Genomic DNA, 22,139 nt, shown 5'->3' on the forward strand with positions numbered 1-22,139 from the left:
TGAAATCCTACTACAGGAAAAAGACAAGGTAAACCAAATGAATTCAGGTGACCAGCTAGCAAAGAAGATTTTTATTTTCAGGAGTGACATCATTTTAAAGCTTAAGAGCAACTCTCTCACTGTCGGTGCCTCTTCCACCTCTGGGTCTATCCCTGCCTCAGCAGCACCTTGCATCTTACCACTGAAACCTGTACTTAGTTCTCAGCAGGTTTTAAATGTCTGCTGACCTCTCTGATTCTCCTATGAGGCTACGAGTTTCTACGACTGTGCCTTATTCATCTTTTCACCCATCACCACCTCACTCAATGTTTGGCACAAGCCCAGTGATTAATAAATAGGACTTTTAAATAAATGTTTAAAATCACAAATTTAGAGAGTACACATGTATGAAATGTGACCATATTTAGGGACCATAGAATACACCAGCAAAACATTAAAAGTAATGTTTCCAGGGATATAGCATTATATATATATATATATATATTTGTTTGTTTTGTTTTGTTTTGTTTTTGAGACGGAGTCTCACTCTGTCACCCAGGCTGGAATGCAGTGGCCGGATCTTAGCTCACTGCAAGCTCCACCTCCCGGGTTTACGCCATTCTCCTGCCTCAGCCTCCCGAGTAGCTGGGACTACAGGCGCCCGCCAACACGCCCAGCTAGTTTTTTTGGTACTTTTTTAGTAGGGACGGGGTTTCACTGTGTTAGCCAGGATAGTCTCGATCTCCTGACCTCGTGATCCACCCGTCTCGGCCTCCCAAAGTGCTGGGATTACAGGCTTGAGCCACCATGCCCGGCCTTTAATATATTATTATAAGGAATATCTGCTTTTTAAATTACAATATTTGTACCTCTTCAGACAGTAAAAGTAAACGAATGATTGGTGATAAGAAGGAGAAGATCAACAGTGGAATAGAGACAGGATATCTTCTCCTCTTACTGATTTGAATAATATCCCTCTATATTCTCTCTCGTCAAACAGCCCATTTTCCTTCTATTCCTGGGATGACCGAGGTTCTTTCTCCCTCAGGTCTTTCTCCTTCCTTACATTGCACGAAACTTCAATGGTCCTTGTCACTTGGCTTAGTGCCTTGACCCTACCAAACATTTTTGTCAAATTTAAGCCAGCAGCACACGTAACTTCTGAAAGAGGCTTAGGGTCATCTAAACCATGCTGGGTGCAAATAGGGGACATGTCTAAGGCTCTTCAGGTTCAGGCTTTAGATGAGCACTGATTCACACGGAAGAATGGGGAACTTTTACACTCCCGGGGTTACTCACTTTCGTTGTGTTTTGCAGCATTCACTGAAAATAACTATTTTCTTTTTTCACTTGCAGGATGAAAAGCATCTGGTCCCACCCCTGGATATGATCGACCTTCATATACGGTGTATTATACATGGTGAGTAACCATTTCAAATTCCTTCTTTAAAGTAACAAACCTAAGAAAACAATTAACCCTATTTATAGAGTTTTTCATAATTTGTTTCCCAAATTAGAATGTTACTTATGACTAGGTCATGAACTCACTTCAAATTTTCTACTTCTCTTTCAAGATGGAGAGCCACTGATTGAATACAGAACTGGTGTGTGATCCATGCCAATGAAAAAAGAATTACCCTCCTTCTCGTTGCATTCTGCACTCTGGGTTACACTTCTAACTGCCATGATTTTTATAATAACAGAACTCACTCCTGGGTCTTCATTTACTGCTGTACCTCTGAACACAGTTAGGTTTATGAAGAGCTTACAAAGGCACTAGGAACTAAGAGTTTTAAAATCTGAATATTGACATAGCAGAAGGCTTCAGATTAGATGGATAGTTTCAACTTTTTTATTTCTAGCATTATCTTTAAAGAACAATGTTGGTCAATAATACATAATAAATCTTTAATTTTGTTGTTGGTTAGTTGTTGCCACCTTGCTCTCCACCCTCTTGTCCCTTATCTCAGTAGCCATCTCTGCGACCTGCAAAGATGAAAAGGGAAAGCAGGAGGTGGAAACTGGTCAGGAGCCTTCTGGTTTATCAGTCATACTTGCAAAGGTCAAATGTGCAAAGCGTCAGAAGACAGTGGTTAGAGTGAGATTCTACACGCTGTCAATGAGGAATAAAGGTAAGTTCAATATTTCATGAAACAAAAAAGTTTTTTTAATTTATTATAAAGGAATGTTTCTGTAGCTACTTTTTTATTAGTGTTCAATACGAGGACTTGAAATAATATTACTTCTGATAATAGAGTATGTAAAATTTTACTTTTTTTTGCAATCTAAAAGCTCCCTCTTCTGACCATGTGGAGTAATTCTTTATAGGCTCTTTTTTTAAATGTTCTTTATTTTTTTTTATTTTGTATATATTCTACTTTAAAAACCTTCATAAGTCTTAATAGTAAGAATAAGCAAATCTGAAATTATAAAAAAGACACCTTGTGCTCAAACTTTGGACTGAAAACATAGCAATTACAAGTTTTACATTATTGTTTTCCTCCAAAGTTACAGTAAGTTGTATTTCTAAGACAATAAGAATCCCTTGTCTTGAGTAGTAATTATAAGCTGCTTTTTGTGGCAAATATTGTGTTATTGAATCACCAGTGGTGGGGCAGACTCTTTGGTTTTTACAAAATGACATAATTGTATATAATATAAGTCAAATACAGAAAATCTTGAAAATACACAAATAGATTTAATTCACGGCACATTAATTCAGCTATTAGCATCTTTAAAAATACATCTTTTGTGGCTGCATAATATTCTATGATAAACATATATTACAACTTTCATAAATAATCACATATACTTATATCCAGTTATAATGATGGAAATATCATTACACTAACATAACTTTATAAAGTCCCTTGCAGAAGCATTATGCAAACTTACAATTCTGTAGACTGTACAGGAGTTCTCACCATGTCCTCCAGAATTCTTAGCATTTTAAATATTTACCAAATTTATTAATTTTAAAAATGCTATTTAAAGTTTTATTAGAGTCATATAAAAATGTTATTCATCTAGTTATTTTGGCCATTCTTCTTATTATTGTACTTCTTTGTGAATTAATTTTGTGTTCATTAAACATTTTTCTAAGAGGGCATTCAAGATTTATTTGGGAATTTCAGTAGTCCTTCATATGTTCATTAAATATTTTATTATTGTGTTCTTTAACTCTAACTTATTATGTTTTGTAATACAAAGGAGATTTTCATATGTCATATAGTCAAATCCACCTTCCTGAATGGATATATTTATTCCTATATTATATTCATTAATTTTTGGTATGATTGTTTATAGTTAGTGTTGTAATTCATCTAGAATTAATTTTGTTGAATACTGTAAATATATAAATAGCATTATATTTTCCTAACAGTTAACGCTCAACAACATTTAATAAATAAATTCATATTTATTCAATTGATTTTAATACCAACTGGATTATACACTATAAACTTCTGTGCATGTACCTATTTCTGGTTTTATTATTTTCATTTATTGATTTCTCCATCTAGTCAGCTATATTAAGCATTTTGACAGTATAGTTAAGTCACTTTTTATTATCCCCGTTTTTCAAAATATTTTTGCTGTTTCGAACATTGATAATTTTACATTTTAGAACCATTTTGCCAAGTTTTTAAAAATTTCTATGATTTCTAAGTTTTTTGTTGGAATTGCATTAAATTTGGGAAAAATTGATATTCACACAATCCTGAGTCTTTACATCTAAGAGTAAGGACTAAATCTTCATTTCTTCATATCACTTCAAGTTTTATGCTATAATGCATAAAGATTCTTACGTATATAGGCACTTGCTTCTTAAGTCTATTTGAGTCATCTTATATTACTATCTGTAAACTCTCTCCTTAGTAAACTCTTTTAACTAGTATATAGGAAAGTTTTATTCATTTTTTAATTTTTTTTTATCAGGACCATTATAGAACTCTGTGAGAATTCTTCAGGCATTTTTCCCATTTTATTGTTGAAATTCCAAATATTCATAGGGAAAACTGAATTTTTGTTCCCTTTAATAATATTCCCATGTTTCATAATTTTTTCCAGATACTCATTGATCTCTTTTTATAGGAAGGCTTGTGTATTTCTTCAGCTCGTAAAAGTCCTTATTTCATATCTTCAAATAATTCCACTTTTTTAGTCTTTTATTCAGAAACGTTGATTTTGTATATATTGAAACTCCAAATCTGTTCTATCTGCTATTTCTCTCTGATCTGTTTCTTTTCTCCACCCACTTTGTTTGTGTTCTGTTAGGATCCTCAAGTGAGTTTTCTAGCCAGTAAGTAAAAATTCTGCAGTGTTGGTTCTGTTCTTTAATGACGAAATGCAGTTGTAAATTCTAAAATTGCATTTTTAATTTTCTTAAATTATTTCACTTCATTCAGATTCCTTTTGGCATGTTTTTAGTTTTCAGATAGCTCCTGTTTTACCTCAGTCTCATAGGATTCCGTGTCATTTTTCACGTCTTCTATTAAAAAAAAATAACTCCTCTTGTCTTATATTTTAGTGAGATCATAAAGCAGGTATTGCGCAAATATAATTTATCTTCTGTAATAAATCTCTTCAAAACTAGTTCCTTCCCTGGATGTGGAATACTATGTCCCTCTCCTTATTTTGAGCTGCAAAAATCTTTTCACAGGCCTCCTGTTGGCTGTTTTCTATTTACACATCCTTGAGAAAGGAGAGGTCCCTCCTAGCCTCGTGCTTGCCTGTAAATAGAGTAGGAGGATTATCCTTGTGTCTCCTCACTATCCATCTGCTTGCTGTTAGAAATCGTCTCTCAAATTTTAAGCTCAAAAGGGGTATTTTTTTGTCATCCTTGCTGTTTTAATTTAAAATTGCTTTGCCCTTTTAGTAAAGCCAGCAGCCTAAAAGAAATAGGGAAGATTCGTAACCATGATCAGTCAAGGCCAATTCTGCTCAATCTCTTCTCTGCGTGGCTCAGAGGTCAGTTTTCTGTATCCAGATTTGTTTGTCCTGGTCTCTATGACAGGTACACAGATTGAGGCTTCTTGGGAGTCTGCTTGTCCAGAAAGAAATTCTTTTTTTTTTTTTTTTTTTTTTTTTTTTTTTTTTTTTTTGAGACGAAGTCTTGCTCCGTCCCCCAGGCTGGAGTACGGTGCAGCTCACTGCAAGCTCCACCTCCCGGGTTCAAGCGATTCTTCTGCCTCAGCCTCCCAAGTAGCTGGGATTACAGACACCTGCCAACACACCTGGTTTATTTTTGTATTTTTAGTAGAGATGGGATTTTGACATGTTGCCCAGGGTGGTCTTGAACCCCTGATTTCAAGTGATCTGCCCCCCTTAGCCTCCCAAAGTGCTGGGATTACAGGTGTGAGTTTGGCCCAGGAAGAAATTTTGCTTTACCAAGGGAAGGCTCGCTGCTTTAGGGGGATGCCTGGCTCACCACCAGCTCTCTGCCTGGTTCAGTCATGCTGGAAGCTCCGGACATCCTGGAGGATCTGCCCTGGGCTTATCCTTACTCCCCAGCAGCAGAAGTGATTCTGAGGGTGCTGTGCTCTCTGCCCACTGTCAACCCTCACCCCTCCCTTCACCACTCCAAATAAGGGAATATCCATGGGGTGCTGCCAGGACTTGCTTTCCTTAATTTCCATGTTTGTATCATCTCAGAAGGGAACCTTGTGAAACAGTCTTCATCAGTGCTTTTGTTCAATTATCCTCCAATTGCTCTCTTCCAGCAGAAGTTATTTGCACTTTCTCTCAGATGATAGACTCTTTTCCCTAGTTTTCAGTAATAACATTTCTTTTAGTTTGCTATCATTTTGGCCATTTCGCAGGAGATCTAGGAGGAGATCAATGAAATGCCTGGACTCCATCAAGTTTCATCTTACCAAAATGCCATTCATTCAATTATTCTCCCACAGACACCAGGTATAGCTGGGGATTTGCATTCCCCTGGTCCAGAATCCCTTCAGCGGAAAACTATTTCCCGTCTTTTCGCAATTGAGAGCACTTTTCTATTTCTCATATTCTGTGTGCACCTCTTTCCAATTAAACTGTAACTTCTCTGAGTAAAGGTGGGGTGACCAATGCCTCCTGGTTTTGCTAGAACCTCTCCTGTTTTGAAACCAAAAATCTCCTGTACCAGAAATCTTGTAAACAGGGATGGGTGACTATGCTGCTCAAGTCAACATATGCTCTATCTTTAAGCCCCTCCCCAGCTCTAATCATTTAAAACTGTCTTGCCTATAGCAGAAGTTAATGACACATATATTAAATGAGTCACTTTTCCCCATGGCTACAACCCCCTATGACTACAAGCACATATTAATAGGGTAGGATTGGCTGGGCACGGTGGCTCATGCCTGTTATCCCAGCACTTTGGGAGGCCGAGGTGGGTGGATCATTTGAGGTCAGAGTTTGAGACCAACCTGGCCAACGTGGTGAAACCCCATCTCTACTAAAAATACAAAAATTAGCCAGGCTTGGTGGTACACGCCTGTAATCCCAGCTACTCGGGAGGCTGAGGCAGGAGAATGGCGTGAACCCGGAAGGCGGAGCTTGCAGTGAGCCGAGATCTCACCACTGCACTTCAGCCCGGCGACAGAGCGAGACTCCGTCCCAAAAAAATAAATAAATCAAATAAATAAAAAAATAGGGTAGGATTAGCCTGCAACTGCTAACCAGAGCACCTAAATGAACTAACTGGCAGTCAGGTATATTCATGTGGGGAAGTCGTGAACTTCTTGTAATAAATAAAGTAGCCTGGTTGATTATCTCTAGACACTTACACATTTTTTTTAAAGTCCTCTTCGCTGGAGTGGATTCAGACATACTTACTAATAGCAAAGTATGGGTGAAATGATTCCTTTAAGGCTAATATTTTTATAGACTCGCTATGATGCCATTCAGTAGATATGCAAAATATATTTTCCAAAAGCATTGGTGCCTCAGGCTGTCCTCCACGGCCATTTAAAACATTATATTGAATTGCTTACTGGATGTGTGATAATACACTAAATGTGCTTTGAGACATGTTCTCTGTCCTAAAGAAGATTTTGTTCAGAAGGAGTGGTTAAGAGCTGTGACTGTTTACTGCTTCCCCACAGCCAGCTCAAAATCAGCCCAAGTACATCCTTAATGAAATGTATTCTGAGCAGCTTCTCATTTCTTAAATATTTTAAATGACTTTCCCTCTTTAAATAGGCAGAACAAGTCTTGCTCTCGGCATAATCACTGCACGCAAGCCACAGAGAGTTCACTTGAGAGGAGAAAATTCACTGGGCCCTTGGTGAAGATCCACCCCAGTATTATTCACACCTCAACTCTGTTGGAGGGGTCAAAGACCAGGGGAAAGGAAAACATCCCATCATCCTTAATTTGAAGAATCAGATTAGTCAGCAAATGTTGTTTGTTTGTTTGTTTATTTGTTCGTTTGTTTGAGATAGAGTCTCGCCCTGTCACTCAGACTAAAGTGCAATAGTGCTATCTCAGCTCACTGCAACCTCCACCTCCTGGGTTCAAGTGATTCTCCTGCGTCACCCTCCTGAGTAGCTGGGACTACAGGCACCCGCCACTACGCCCAGCTAATTTTTTGTATTTTTAGTAGAGTAGGGGTTTTACCATGTTGGCCAGGATGGTCTCGATCTTCTGACCTCATGATCCGCCCGCCTCAGCCTCCCAAAGTGGGCACGAGCCGCCATGCCTGCCTGGCCTAGTCAGCAAATGTTTTACAAACCATAACAATATGCAGGAGACAAACTCATGAAAGCAGCCACGCAGTTGCTGTTGAAAAGAACGTGAAACTAGAAAAGGCACCCAGTAAGCACCAAAGAGAAATGAGGAGAAACAAAACTTGTGAGAAAAGCCAAAGGAGGTGACATGGGTGAAATTATCCTAAAGGAAATGTTGGTTTTTCAAACATATTTAAGTTTCCTAAGGGCAGAAATTGTGCCTTATGAACGAATCCATTTTTATTCTTATACCTCAGTGCACCCAATGCATAGGAGTGGTTTTGTGTGGAAATAAGAGATCAAGTTAAATAAATACCACTATCAGGGCAGAGAGTCTCTACTTAAATAATTTTAAAAGCCCTTTCAATATAGCACAGATTATACAAGCTTTTTCTCTGGAAAACTATGTAGGTGTGTGTTTACATCCTTAACAGGACTTGGAAATTAATCACGTATTGATTATAGAGTGACTAATTAATCATTGAACCAAACTTCCCACAACTATATCATCTGCCTTCAGATATATCTAAATATAGCAACACTGGGGCCGAGTATGGTGAAATGAAGCAGATTTTATGTTAGCACATGAGCTTTGCAGACCAATGGTCTGATTTGAACCCCAGGTCTGTCACTTTCCAGCTGAGTAGCCTTGAACATTACTTGGCCTCTGTAAACCTCAGTTTCCTGATTTGCAAAATGAGGATAATAATAACTCCCTGGCACAAGGATAGCTTTATGGACATGGGACCTGTGCCATCACACAGAAGGGCCCACACTTGATCTGAAGTTCTACCGTACTCCTCCTGAAATTTTTAGTAACGATTATCTTTGAACTTGTGTGTTGCACACAAAGTCCAACGAAACAGTGGAGCATCCATGTGGGCCGAGAGAGACCCTTGCTGCCCCATGTGCACACTGTGTGGGCAATGCTCCATGAGCACAGAACTCAGGTGAACACACAGTGTTTGGGAGTTTAAAGAGACCCAAAGGAAAGAAAAGGAAAGCATATATTATGTCTATCAGTAAGCACGGGACAGACAGCCCAGAGAGGTCGCACCTTCTATTTGAACCAGAACTTGCTTTCAATTCAGAAACAGGCAATGATGTTCCAAGAAACATGAAAAACCAGGGAACACTATCATGTTATTTGTCACTCATTTATTTCCCTGTATTAGTCACCCACTTAGTTGACAATGACCACGTAGTAGAAAAGGGAAAGACAGGGCAGCACATACCTCCTTTTCTTGTCAGTCCTGCCTTATTCATAAGTAAGTCAATGGCAGAAAGTGTTGGTAAATGCTAATCAAGACGTGAATTAAAGACAGTTGAGTTAGTTTTGTGCAGCATTTCCACTGGTCTGGTAAGAAAGAAATACATACACCTGTGTAAGCTACGAAACAGAAATGGTGTCGTGTCAGTGATTCCACATACAAGTTAAATGCTCTAATATTTGCATTTAAAACTGGCATCATACAACATAAAGATGAATGATACAATTCAGGCAGATAATTTACATTTTTATTTTTTTACTTATAACATCAAAAAGCAAATAAAAAATACCATGACACATAAAGAGAGACTGCAGAGGAAAGGAAGAAGCTTCATATTTCAGTACCATTATCACATCATTTTCTGAATACTTGAGCAAGGGGCCCCACATTTTCATTCTGCACCAAGTCCTGCAAGTGATCGCTAGTGGCACATACTGATCAATTGAAAAAAGCAGGTATTTTTCTCACATAAACCCTTTCGGGTAACATTTCCTCAATTTGCCTGATCATAAAAATCACCATTAGCACTATTGATAGTAGCACAGATTACACAAACTCTTTTCTGGAGAACCGATATTGTAGGTGTGTGTCTGCATGCTTAACAGGAGCACCAGGAGAATTTTATTATCAAGTAAGTACAGAAAATGCCTCTTTAGAAGAATGAGGTTGTGAGAGATGATATCACAACTTTCTATTATTTGATTCTTAGAATTTTATTCTGTGCTTGGCAACTATTGTAATTTGCCTCTAGTATCTATTGTATGTATGATATTTTCATATTCTACTAAAAAGCTCACTTAATGCTTTCTGCTTCCAAACACTTAGTGATATTGCCTATAAACTTTTCCACCTAAGTTTAATGATAGCTTCAAAATTGGCCTCTTCCTGCCTATTGAAACATATGCCTCTATTCTCCCAAATGCACGTTTCCATCCATGTCTTTGAGCCCACTATTTGCCCCTTAAGTATTTTCCCCTCTGCCTACTGTGTGCCTGTCTGGAAACAGGCACTGATATGGTTTGGCTGTGTCCCCACCCAAATCTCATCTTGAATTACCACGGGTTGTAAGAGGGACCTGGTGGGAGATAATTGAATCATGAGGGCAGGTCTTTCCCATGCTGTTCTCGTGATAGTGAATAAGTCTCATGACATCTGATGGTTTTATAAGGTGAAGTTTCCCTGCACAAGCTCTCTCTTTTTCCCTGTTGCCATCCATATAAGTCGTGACTTGCTCCTCCTTGCCTTCCACCGTAATTATGAGGCCTCTCTAGCCATGTGGAACTGTAAGTACACTAAACCTGTCTTTCTTTTGTAAATCATGCAGTCCTGGGTATGTCTTTATCAGCAATCTGAAAATGGACTAACACAGGCACAATCCAGGATAATTCATTTCCTGCCTTTCCCCTACTCCTTACTTCTGTAAATGACATTTCTCAGGCTACTTTGACAAGTTGCTTTCCCTTGGGTTTAGCCAACAGAGAGCCTACAGAGCAGTGGAGGGAAAAAAAAGCCATCATGTGTGTTTGCGCTGTCTCTGTATTAGTCCATTTTCACACTGCTACATACTACCTGAGACTGGATAGTTTATAAAGGAAAGAGGCTTAATTGACTCACAGTTCAGCATGGTTGGGGAGGCCTCAGGAAACTTATGCTCATGGCAGAAGGCAAAGTAGAAGCAAGCACCTGCTTCACAAGGTGGTGGCAAACAGAGAGGAGTGAGCATGGGAAACTGCCCTTTGTAAAACCATTGGATCTAATGAGACTTACCCACTATCATGAGAACAGCATGGGGAAAACCGTCCCCGTGATCCAATCACCTCCCACCAGGTCCCTCTCTCTGCATCTGGGGATTGCAATTCGGATTACAATTCAAGATGAGATTTGAGTAGGGACACAGAACCAAACCATATCAGTCTCTATCTCTGGAATTACCTGTATCTTCATGTCTCCTACTTCTTCCTGACAGTCTATCCTTCTGTGATCATAGCTCAACACAGGTAGCTCTGTCTCCTTGGCTCTGGTAACCCCATATTCCCCTTGTGCCCCTGCCCTAAGGTTGGTCCTGTTTTCTGTTGATGTTGACTTTTGGTCACCTTCCTGTCCCTTTTTTTTATCTGTTTAACTTTTTCAAGACTTCTGCAGCTAATCCTCCCTATTAAATATCACCTCTCATTATACCTGGCACAGGCTTTGTTCTCGTGATGAGGTCCTCCACCACTGCAATCTTCAAAATGCAAGTTTTCCAAAAATTATGTAACACGTAGTTTTTGAGTATCTTAGGAGGGCATGACACTGAAGATACCAAAGCGAAGAAGACATAGTCCCGTTGTCCTCAAGGAACTTACAGTCTCATGGGAGGGAGACAAATCCATGTATGATTACAATATGGTATTTTGGACAAACACATCTGCTCTGGAAGCACACCACATGGACATGAGTCCTGGCTCTACCACTTACTGATTCTGTGAAGGTGGATAAGGCAGGCACCCTTCAAGAAGGATTTTGTGCATTGAACTAAAGAGCTAGACTGGGAGGTACTCTTTGTACACATGGGAAATATTTAGGAAGATTGCCCAAGCAAGAGCACTGAGATGCATGAAGAATTTCTGATCAGTTTCAGGGCCACTCTTTAGAACTGTACTTCCATATTTCAGGATGGTGGGAGAAGAAATAAGGAGATGGAAGCAGAAGAATTATTTGGCCAGTAAGGTCATCTGGAATTACTGGTCAACTGGAGAGGGAAAAGAAAGAGTTGAGAAAAATCACAAATTTCTGGTTATTTAGGAAGTCATTCATGACTGCTCCAGAGCTGCCTGATCTTGCTTCTCTCTGAATTTCTATTGAGTAATGGTTAGCACCAGACAGTAACTCATTTCCTTATCTCTAATTCTGTTATGTATTCATCAGTGACCTCCCTCCACCCAGATCAAGAAATGGAGCCTTAAAGACAAAAGCAGTACTATATTTTTCTATACCCTAGAGTGTTCCCTATAATATTTCATATATAAAGGTATTTAATAGGTTTCTTTCATGAATCTATGTTTTCAAAATATATTTCAAAAATGTTATATCACTATAAGCAAGATTAAGTAACAACATCAAGAATTCAATAAGGTAACTCTAAATTTTTAGCTTTCCAAAATATCAACTTACTAAATGTTAATTATTAAATGGAATAAAAATGCAACTTACTTTTGAGTTTGATCTTCTATGGTTTCAGTTTAATTTTACTAACCATCTTTAGTAATAAAGAGCTGCTAATGGCATGATGATTAGAATTCAGAGAACCAATTTGATTGGATTTTCTGACTAAGTAGACTAATGTTAACTATGCAATATGATGCATAATAATCTATCAAACCCCATTTTTTAGCTCTCTTTTAATGGAGGGCTAACTGCATGATTAGAAAATGAAAAATATAGTTTTTCAGGATTCATTTACTGTAAGTTGACTGAAATTGAGTAAAATAAAACCCAAGCCTATTTGCCTTACAGATGTTATTTCCATGTGTATACTAATTATTTCCTAATATCGATTTGAGAAACTGTAATTTGCTTTCACACTTAATCAATGGAGAACAATATTTGGATCAGAATTCTTTTTGAGTAATATCATAATTGCCACATTATAGACCCTCTCTTTCCCTTTTCTTGCTAGCGATATGAGGTTTCTCTTTCCTACTAAACTGTTTAGCCTGTTTGGAATTCATGTGACATTTTACATGGAAAGAAGTGTGAAATGCCACTTTCCATACTGCTACCTTATAAATTATTCATCCCTGCTGTTTATCAGGCAGCTTCTGCTTATAGATAAGAAGTCACCTCTCGTTTGCTGCACACATCATAGGGGCCTAAACAATCAAAAATAGTGTGCAGTCTGCTAACAGAGCAAGGGGAAAATCCAAGCAAGAATCGTTTGGAATGAGACTCTTCCATCGTGAAACAAGCCCCACCAATCTTCTTTGACATGCAGTGATAATATTTAGCTTGCTAAAGTGCATAGCTGAAAGAAAGATGCACACTCTCAATAGAGGACAGACAACAGAGGGTAAACTTTCCCAATCCTGAAGGGTAGCTTTAGTGAATCAGAGGTCAAATGAGCAACTATTGTTACCCTTTCAAGCAACCTTAGAAATTTCCAAAGCTACAACTATCAAGAAATTCTCTATTTGTTTTTTCAATCTTTGGAAAATATGACAGTGATCCTATCCACATTATCTATTATCCATATTGTTTTTCCTGTGTAGAAAACAATTTTCCCACTGTGGTCAGGTTTTGATATGACATATATTTTGATCTAGAATATCCATTTTTTTAACCAACTTAACATAAATCTATTGGTAAAAATATAACAGCATCTTTATGCACTTGAAAGCATAATGGATTCAAATGAAGCCTATGAGAGGAACGACTAAATTTATTATGACTTTAAGTGATTATTAGTGATAAAAATACCACTGAACTAACTAGAACATTTTTGGGCCAGCTCAGTCTTCCCCATAGAGAAACTTTCTTCACTGGTCTTAATTCAATCCTAACTTTGCATGCAGTATAGGATTCGAGTTTATAAATCTCATTCCACATTTTACCAACCCACAAAATGCATATGTTAAGAACATACTCTGTGTGTAACAGTATGTTAAATGAAATACTATGGACAACTGCAAAGAAAGGTAAGACACACAGTGGAGGGCCTTCTTAACCCCCTCAGTTTAAGAAAGGCAATTCCCGACCGGGTGCGTTGGCACACACCTGTAATCCCAGCACTTTGGGCGGCCAAGGTGGGTGGATCACGAGGTCAGCAGTTTGATATCAGCCTGACCAACATGGTAAAACCCCGTCTCTACTAAAAATACAAAAAAATTAGCTGGGTGTGGTGGTGGGAGCCTGTAATCCCAGTGACTTGGGAGGCTGAGGCAGGAAAATCTCTTTAAACCATAAGGCAGAAGTTGCAGTGAGCCGAGATTGCGCAACTGCACTCTAGCCTGGGCAATAAGAGAAAACTCCATCTAAAAAAAAAAGAAAGGCAATTCCCTTTTATAGATTAAAACAGCTTCCTTATTAGCTAATGGCAGAGTCTGCACCAAAAGTCAAACTTGCACTCTTTAAAGCTAGAGTTGCCCCAATGTCTTCTTTTGAGACTGCATGCTGCCTGGGCAGATAAAAATGACACATACAGCCAGGCATGGTTGCTCACACCTGTAATCCCAGCACTTTGGGAGGCTGAGGTGGGTGGATCACTTGAGGCCAGGAGTTCAAGACCAGCCTGGCTAACATGGTGAAACTCCATCTCTACTAAAAATACAAAAAATTAGCTGGGTGTGGTGGCAGGCGCCTGTAGTCCCAGCTACTCGGGAGGCTGAGGCAGGAGAATGGTGTGAACCCTGGAGGCAGAGTTTGCAGTGAGTCGAGATCGCACCACTGCACTCCAGCCTGGGTGACAGAGAGAGACTCTGTCTCAAAAAAAAAAAAAAAAGAAGAAGGCATTATGTGACCAGAGTCAACTCTCCTTGAATGCACATCCACATCCACAATTTTTTCATAGAGCACTAGTCACTAATATTCCACACTATATGTGGTTGATGACATCATTTGGCACTGATTCTTCACACCTCCGTGTTCTCATACTTTTTTCCAAACAACGGCTCAGCCACATACCTGCTTTGATGGACCTGATGCTAGAAGAGATGAAGCCTTGAAGAGTTGTGCTTGGTTATTATTCTCTTGCACAGCTACAAGCATCATGAGAAGACTGGCTCCTATCAGGTGAAAGATAGATGTGGATGAGTTTCATCAGCCAAGTTTAGCCTAGACCATCTAAGCCTCAGCTGCCTAAGTGAGCACAGCCAAAATGAGCAGAGCCCTCCAGGCAAGCCCAGTTTGGATGGACGAACCCTGCAGAAGCACGAGAAATGCATGTCTACTGTTGTTTGCCACTGACATTTTGTGGTTGTTTATTGCAGAGCAAAAATTTATTAATAAACCATGAAAGATATTCAAATGATGCTATTCACTGACTGTTATAATATGAAGTAAAATATCCAAAAGTATGAAGGCTAAAAAAAGAGGTCAGTAACATTGTTTTTTAATTTTTTTAACTTTTATTTCAGGTTCAGGTTTGTTACTTAGGTAAACTTGTATCATGGGGGTTTGTCATACAAACTATTTCATCACCCAGTTTTGATGCCTACATTTTATGTACTCACTGCATACAGCTTAATGAAGTGGGGTCTTATGGGGATAGAAAGGATAAAAAAACATCACCCCTGTTCTCAGGAAGCTTAGAACTGAGTTGATACTATATGCCATATACATGAGAAAAGAGACAGGAAAATTCACTCAGCTATTTCAATGCAGAAATTGCCTTTCTTGGATCACTGCATATGAGACACTGCCAGGCAGATTAAGAGAAAAGGGAACTAGCTTCAAGGTGTGAGAACGCAAGACATCTGGATGAGGAGGGTGTGTTTTTTGTGGGTGCTTCCACTAACAGCCTGCATGCAAACCATGGCGCTGCAGGGACTCGGGCCACCCCAGACTCCCATTTCTTTAGCGAAAAGAGAAGCCCAGCATGGGGATCCTCCCGACAGGAGCTTTCACTGGGGAACAAAGTGCGTGTCTAAGAAAATGGGCTTTTCTTCTTAGGTAATGACATTCGAGTCAGATTCAAATTGCTAAATACAAATCGTAACAAATCAAGGTTACCATCAAGCAGGTTTATAATTGTCACTTTAAAAAAGCTGCTCTAAATAGATTCCCTTTGAGCATTATAATGAGAACGAGGAATTTAGGAACAGCTCTAACAGGTGCTAAAAATTAGGATCCACTTATGCTCCACGAGAAGAGAAGTGACAGCAACTTGGACATAAGGGCATTAAAAGGGGCCCATGCTCCTTTTCTCTGAGTTTCCATGTGCAGGTCAACACCACTTGGTTCTTTACCAAGGGCAAGACTTGCCAGACAGGGCTAGTGCGTAAAGTTCCTGGTGTGACTGTTAGTGCTGTCATGTACTTTTTCTCTTGGCTGTTTGTCTCAAAGTTAATAGCACGTACAGTGTATTGAAGACTATAGATTTTAAATGCATATTGCCTAGGTAAAGACCAGACTGTATGAGAACTTGGGAAGAAACACTATTGCCGGAAATCAGAAGTGTCAGGCACACTAATAGAATTATAGCCAGCGGGAACAATGGGGTATCACAGTGAGGTTTCTGAAGAGCCAGCCTTAAGTGGACCAGGAAATCCATTAGGGGAAAGCAAGCGGAAGCTGCAAAGACAGTGGTGGGAGAGCTCCTCCGTAGCCCCTGTCTGGGGTGAGGAATGACTGCATTTTCACCACTTCTTTGGCTAAATATTCTAAAGGTCACTTTAAAAATATTTATTAAAGGGGAGGGGAGTAAAAAATTTAAAAAAGAAAATTAAAGTAGGATGATAAAGGGAAGGTGAATGGCTAAAGAGACTAAAGATTAAGGACAAGGTAAGGGAAAATTTAATGGAGTAAAATTTTTAACACAATTTAAAAACCCAATAATATTAAAAAGTTAAACTTTAACCATCAAATCAAGCATGAGTTAGAAAGTTCTAAATGTTTTATCTGGAATTTTTTTCAAATATTTTAGAAACAAGAATTTTAAAAGGAGAAAGATTAAAATGAAAGAAAAGAGAAGCAAGAAGCCTAAAGAATGAACAGATGACGTTAACTGAAATGGAAACAGAAAATAAGTATATAATAATCAGCATTTAGAAAGAGAACAGAAAGTTCTAAAACTGTGTTGAGAAACTAATAAAACAAAACAGATCATTAAAGAAACAATATAGTCAGTGTCGGGGAGAAAGAGGGAACAAGACTGGAAAGGGGGATAGGTTGAGGATAGATATAGAATTCACACTGTCAACAGGCCAGTTATGTGAATTCCTGGTTAAACTTTGTGCAATCCATTTCTGTCTCTGCCACTGTAGCTGCCCAAAGGATTCTCCTTGCCCACTGCCCAGATAGAGCCTATTTATCTAGACAGGGGAACTGCAACAGAGAAAGAATGCATTTCACACAGAGCCAGCTAAATGAGAATCTGGGGTTTTGTTACTCAAATCAGTCTCCCAGAAAATGTGGAGACTGAGGTTTTTTAAGGATCATTTGGCAGGAGTGGGGAGTGTTGATTGGTTGGGCCATGGATGAAATCATTGGGGCTGTTGGTAGGTTCATTCTGTTGTCTTCTATCCCTGTTCTGTTGTCTTCTGTTCCTGATTGAGCCAGATTACCAGTCTAGGTGGTGCCATCTGGTGCATCAGAATGGCAATGTCTGAAAAAAATGTCTCGAGCACCAATTTACAACAGTGATGTTATCCCTAGGAGCAACTGGAGAAGTTAGGAATCTTGTGACCTTTGGCTGTATGACTCCTAAATCATAATTTCTAATCTCGTGGCCAATTTGTTAGTCTTACAAAGGCAATCTGGTCCCCAGGCAAAAAGGGATTTTAGTTTAGGAAAGCACTTTCATCACATTTGTTTCAAAGTTAAAGTATAAACTAAATTTCTCCCAAAGTTAGTTTGGCCTAGTCTCAGGAAGGAACAAAGGCAGCTTGGAGGTGAGAAGCAAGATGGAGTCAATTAGGTCAGATCTCTTTCACGGTCATAATTTTCTCACCGTTTTAATTTTTGCAAAGGCAGTTTCACCACTCACAGTCATATTCCTCTTCAAACCTCAGGACCAAGATTAAAAGAGGCCACTTTTCCCTCCACCTTCATCATAGCCATGCTGTTTTTTTATCTGTTTGTTTTTGGGTTTTTTTCCCCAGCTTGCCCAGAGAAGAGGCTTGCCAAACCATGTGGTCGTGTCCCCCCGGAGGATGCAGATTTCTCCACTGTGTACAAGGGCGTTATATGGACTGGCTGTCGCCCCAGATGTTTTTTTAAATTGTTCACATCATCTCACATAATATTTTCACAGTTTGGGCTTTTCAAAATTGAACTTCCTAAGTACTTAACTACTCAAATTCTTTTAATCCAATATTTATATGAATACCCAAAATAATCAAGAAATGAAATCAAACAAGTATGCTAAACAAAAGCCATCTGAGTTTCACAATAAATAGTTATTTTATGTGCAGCAAATAAACCCAGGGAATTACTAATGTTGGTATCTTTTGAGACCATTTTTTTCCTTTGTGACTTTGGTTTATGCAAATAACTATATCTTATGAGCTCATATCCTGAAGCTACAACTTGATGCCTGAGGATTGATTCTTGTATTCCCTTTAATCTTCCTCCAGTCTGACCTGGTACTTACATAGTTTAATCCTTGCATGAATATTTTAATATAGATTTGATTTGGATTGAAATGAGCAAGAAGATTCACTGGAATCTATCTAAAGAGATTACTTGTGTGATTTCATTTTGCTACATTAGTCTGTGATAGATATACTCTATTTGCAGAGTACATCTACCTTCAAATCAAGTGTCTTGCCAAAAGGCAATATGACAGCTAAGCTTGAAGTTCATAAAAAACAGCTATTTGGTTCAGGAAAAAAATAAAACAACTCACAACTTTTCACTAAAACCAAGCCTGCTCTTCTTTTCCAGATGGATTATATTGGATAAATGTGTTTATCCCTATTTTCAATACTTAAACACACAGACACACACAGATAATTTGTATCTTGAGACCAATTTCTTTTATCTGTCCAATGAAAAAATTGGACTAGATACTGTTTTTTGTTTTTAAAAAATAAAAATAGTTCTCTTTTCCTTTTATTAATAATTCATGGTTATGACAGAAAAGAAAGAGATTTAAAATAAGTGAAGGTCATTCTAGATTTACCAATAAAAAATATTGTTAATATCTTCATATATAGTCTAACAGACATGTTTTGCATATTTGTAAATACACAATTATATCTTTTAAATAATTTTGTACTACATATTGTTTGATAACATCTTTCACTTATCACTGTATTGTTTATATCAGAGATTATCTTTTAATTTAATATACCATAAATTATAAACCTAGCTCCAATTAATGTACTTAAAATTATTTTCTAGTTTCTGCTTTATGAGTAATTCTATGATAATCATCCTTTTATAGATACCTGAACATTTATTCAGTTATTTTTAGAATCACTGCCTGCAAGCAGAATTTGTTTTTAAAAGTACACATATTCTAAATTTAGGTATGTATGAATTTTGAATCATTTGATCAAGTTTTTAAAAAATCTCTTGGGTTTTGCTTGAGGTCTCATTGAATTTGTAGTGTAGGTTAATGATCATTCATTATTAATTGGTTTCGCAGATATGTATCAAGTTCCTGCTATGAACCAGACTAACTGCTAGAGTAGTGGGAAAAAAAAGTCTTCCCTATGGAACATCTGCATAAAAGAGTCAAAACCATGGGGGAGCCATAGCCATGGGCTCCCTAAACGTTTGCTGAAAAATCACTAGCATGGGGCAGATTGGTTCATAGGATAAAAGACATACAAACTTACTTACCATGTATACACAGGAGCCTTCAGGATGAAGATGCAACCCAAAAATAAGATATGATAGGTTATATACCATCCTGAGGCCACAGTAAAGAATGCAGACTCAGAACATGGCCAAAAGCAAGTTATGTTGGTAAATCAGGTTTAGTGGCAAGACAGGGAGAAAAAAAAGAAGCTTGGCTGGCAAGGGGAGCCTTGCTATGTAGATGAAGCCTCCCTGAGAGAGAATAGATGGTAAATGTTTCTTTTCAGACTGTTGAAGATCTCAGACTCACGAAGATGTCAGACTCTCAATCCCTCCTGGATCTTGAAAGGTAAGAAACCTACCTGGGGCAAGGGGGGGTGGGGAAGTTGGCTATATAAATGAAGATTCTCTACAGGTGCAAATTTTCCCCACAAAAAATAGCTTTGCAAGGCCACTTCTGTTTGCTGGCCAAGCAGCAGCCATTTCAAAGTATGTCAAAGAAATAAATTTTGGGGTGAAATATTTTAATTTACTTCAAAGTCAGCAAACAGATAAACAACACAAAGTCAGGGTGTGGAGAGTCCTAGATGATAAGAGCTCTCAAGGTAAAGCAAAGAAAGGAGCCAAAGAGTGATGGGGTAATATTGTATATAAGATTATTGGAAAGGCTTCTTATATCAATACCGAATCATGAAACTGTCTTTGCAAAAATTATAACAGAAAATTATGACAGTGAAAAGGATCTGACCTAACCAACTCCATCTTGCTTCTCACCTCCAAGCTGTCCTTGTTCATTCCAGGGCATAGGACTTTGGGAGGAAGTTAGTTTATAGTTTAGCTTTGAAAGAAAGATAACAGCCTTTTCCTGAAATAAACTCTCTTCTTGCCTGGGGACCACACTGCGTTTGTAGTCACAATGTAGTCACAAGATTAGAAATTATGGCTAGTCATGCAGCTAGAGGCCACAAGGTTCTAAACCTTCCGGTTGCTCCTCAGGATAACATCACTACCATAAAACCTAAGAGGGATGCTGGAGATATTTTCCAGACCCTGCACTAGATGGATCAACTGGTGCCACATAGTTCAATAAAATGGCTCAGCTGGTCATGTGACCCTCATCTAAGAACTGACTCAGTGCAAAAAGACTGCTTCAGCTCCCTATGATTTAATCTCCAACTCAACCAATCAATTCTCCCCACCCCATGGCCCCTTACTGTAACCACCCAAGGGGTTCACCTTGCCTGCTGCCTAGACAGAGCCAACTCATCAAGACAGTGGAATTGTAATAGAGAAAGAGTAATTCACACAGAGCCAGCTGTGTGGGAGACGGGAGTTTTATTATTACTCAAATCAGTCTCCCTGAGCATTCAGGATCAGAGTTTTTAAGGATAATTTGGTGGGTGAAGGAAGACCAGTGAGTTGAGACTGTTGGCTGGTTGGGTCAGAGATGGAACCATAGGAAATTGAAGCTGTCGCTTGTGCTGAGTCAGTTCTTGGGTGGGGGCCACAAGATGAGTCAGTTTATCGATCTGGGTGATGCCAGATGATCCATTAAGGGCAGGGTATGCAAAATATCTCAAGCACTAATCTTAGGAGCAGTTTATGGAGGGTCAGAATCTTGTAGCCGCCAGCTGCATGACTCCTAAACCATAATTTCTAATCCTGTGACTAATGTTGGTCTAGTCCTCAGGCAAGAAGAAGGTTGCTTTGGGAAAAGGCTGTTACCATCTTTGTTTAAAGTATAAACTAAGTTGCTCCCAAAGTGAGTTCAGCCTATGCACGGGAATGAACAAAGACAGCTTGGAGGTTAGACGCAAGATGAAGTCAGTTAAGTTAGATCTCTTTCACTGTCTCACTCATAATTTTGCAAAGGCAGTTTCGCCACCAGTCAAATTATCCTCAAAAAACTCCAGTCTCTGAATCCTGGGGGAGATTGATTTGAGTAATAACTCTGTCTCCCGCACGGCATGGCCAGCCTCCTGTCGATTAAACTCTTTCTCTACTGCAATAATGTGGATTACTTTTGTTTGTACAGCATGCAGGAAAAAACTTTCAAAAGGTTACAACCAGAGACCTGAAGGAAGCAAGGAAGAAAGCCACATGGTTGTCAAAGAGAAGAGGAAAGGAGAACACTAAGCTGGATGACGTTCTCTGTTTCTTTGAAAACAGAGAAGATGACAAGTTAAGGAGAGATCAGAGGTCATACTATGAAGCATCTTTGGATAAATGGCAGGGACTTTGGAATTTCTTTTTGAATGTGAGCATAATCCATTGAAAGGTGTCATGCAGGGAAGTGGCAAAACACTTTTAAAATTTTTCATCTTTTCTTTCTGAAGTAGAGTTCACTCTCCATTTATTTGTCTTATTTGATATCTCTCAATAGAATGTTGCAGTTTTAGTATTCTCCTATTAAACATTTGTTTAACTTTCTTGTTCTTCTAAATCATAATTTATTTTCATAATTAGTGTCTCCGAAATGCCAGAGTTTCTGACTAGGTCTGCTACTCACCACACAAAAAGCCAATCACTGAGACACAAGTATTGACAGGTAAGAAGGCTTTAATCAGGTGCTGCAGCCTAGTTGATAAGAGATTAGTCTTAAATCCACCTCCCTGATGGACTAAAATCTGGGGATTATGTAGTAGAGAAGAAATGTGACTATATCTGAGAAAATAGGAATCGGGGAAGGATAAGCAAGAGGAGTTGGTCAACAAGACACAGGTGGTCAGTTAGG

The 22,139-nt window shown here is 38.6% G+C and overlaps 1 protein-coding gene across 2 annotated transcripts in view; it reads left to right on the plus strand.

Moving 5' to 3' along the window:
* The window catches only part of LOC126940999 (putative uncharacterized protein encoded by LINC00305), a 70,868-nt gene extending 49,034 nt beyond the window's left edge, over nt 1–21,834 (plus strand). Inside the window, exons 2-4 of one of the 2 annotated variants that reach the window (XM_050767168.1) lie at nt 1,336–1,399; nt 1,953–2,111; nt 21,441–21,834. In XM_050767168.1, the coding sequence (XP_050623125.1) occupies nt 1,366–1,399; nt 1,953–2,111; nt 21,441–21,541 (294 nt within the window). In that variant the 5' untranslated portion in view covers nt 1,336–1,365 and the 3' untranslated portion in view covers nt 21,542–21,834. Of the gene's footprint in view, nt 1–1,335; nt 1,400–1,907; nt 2,112–21,440 lie in introns of those variants that run through there. The other variant, XM_050767167.1, reaches the window with a different exon arrangement.
* The last annotated feature ends 305 nt before the right edge of the window (nt 21,835–22,139 follow it).

This window comes from Macaca thibetana, chromosome 18, assembly GCF_024542745.1.
Source record: "Macaca thibetana thibetana isolate TM-01 chromosome 18, ASM2454274v1, whole genome shotgun sequence".
NCBI classification, from domain to species: domain Eukaryota; kingdom Metazoa; phylum Chordata; class Mammalia; order Primates; family Cercopithecidae; genus Macaca; species Macaca thibetana.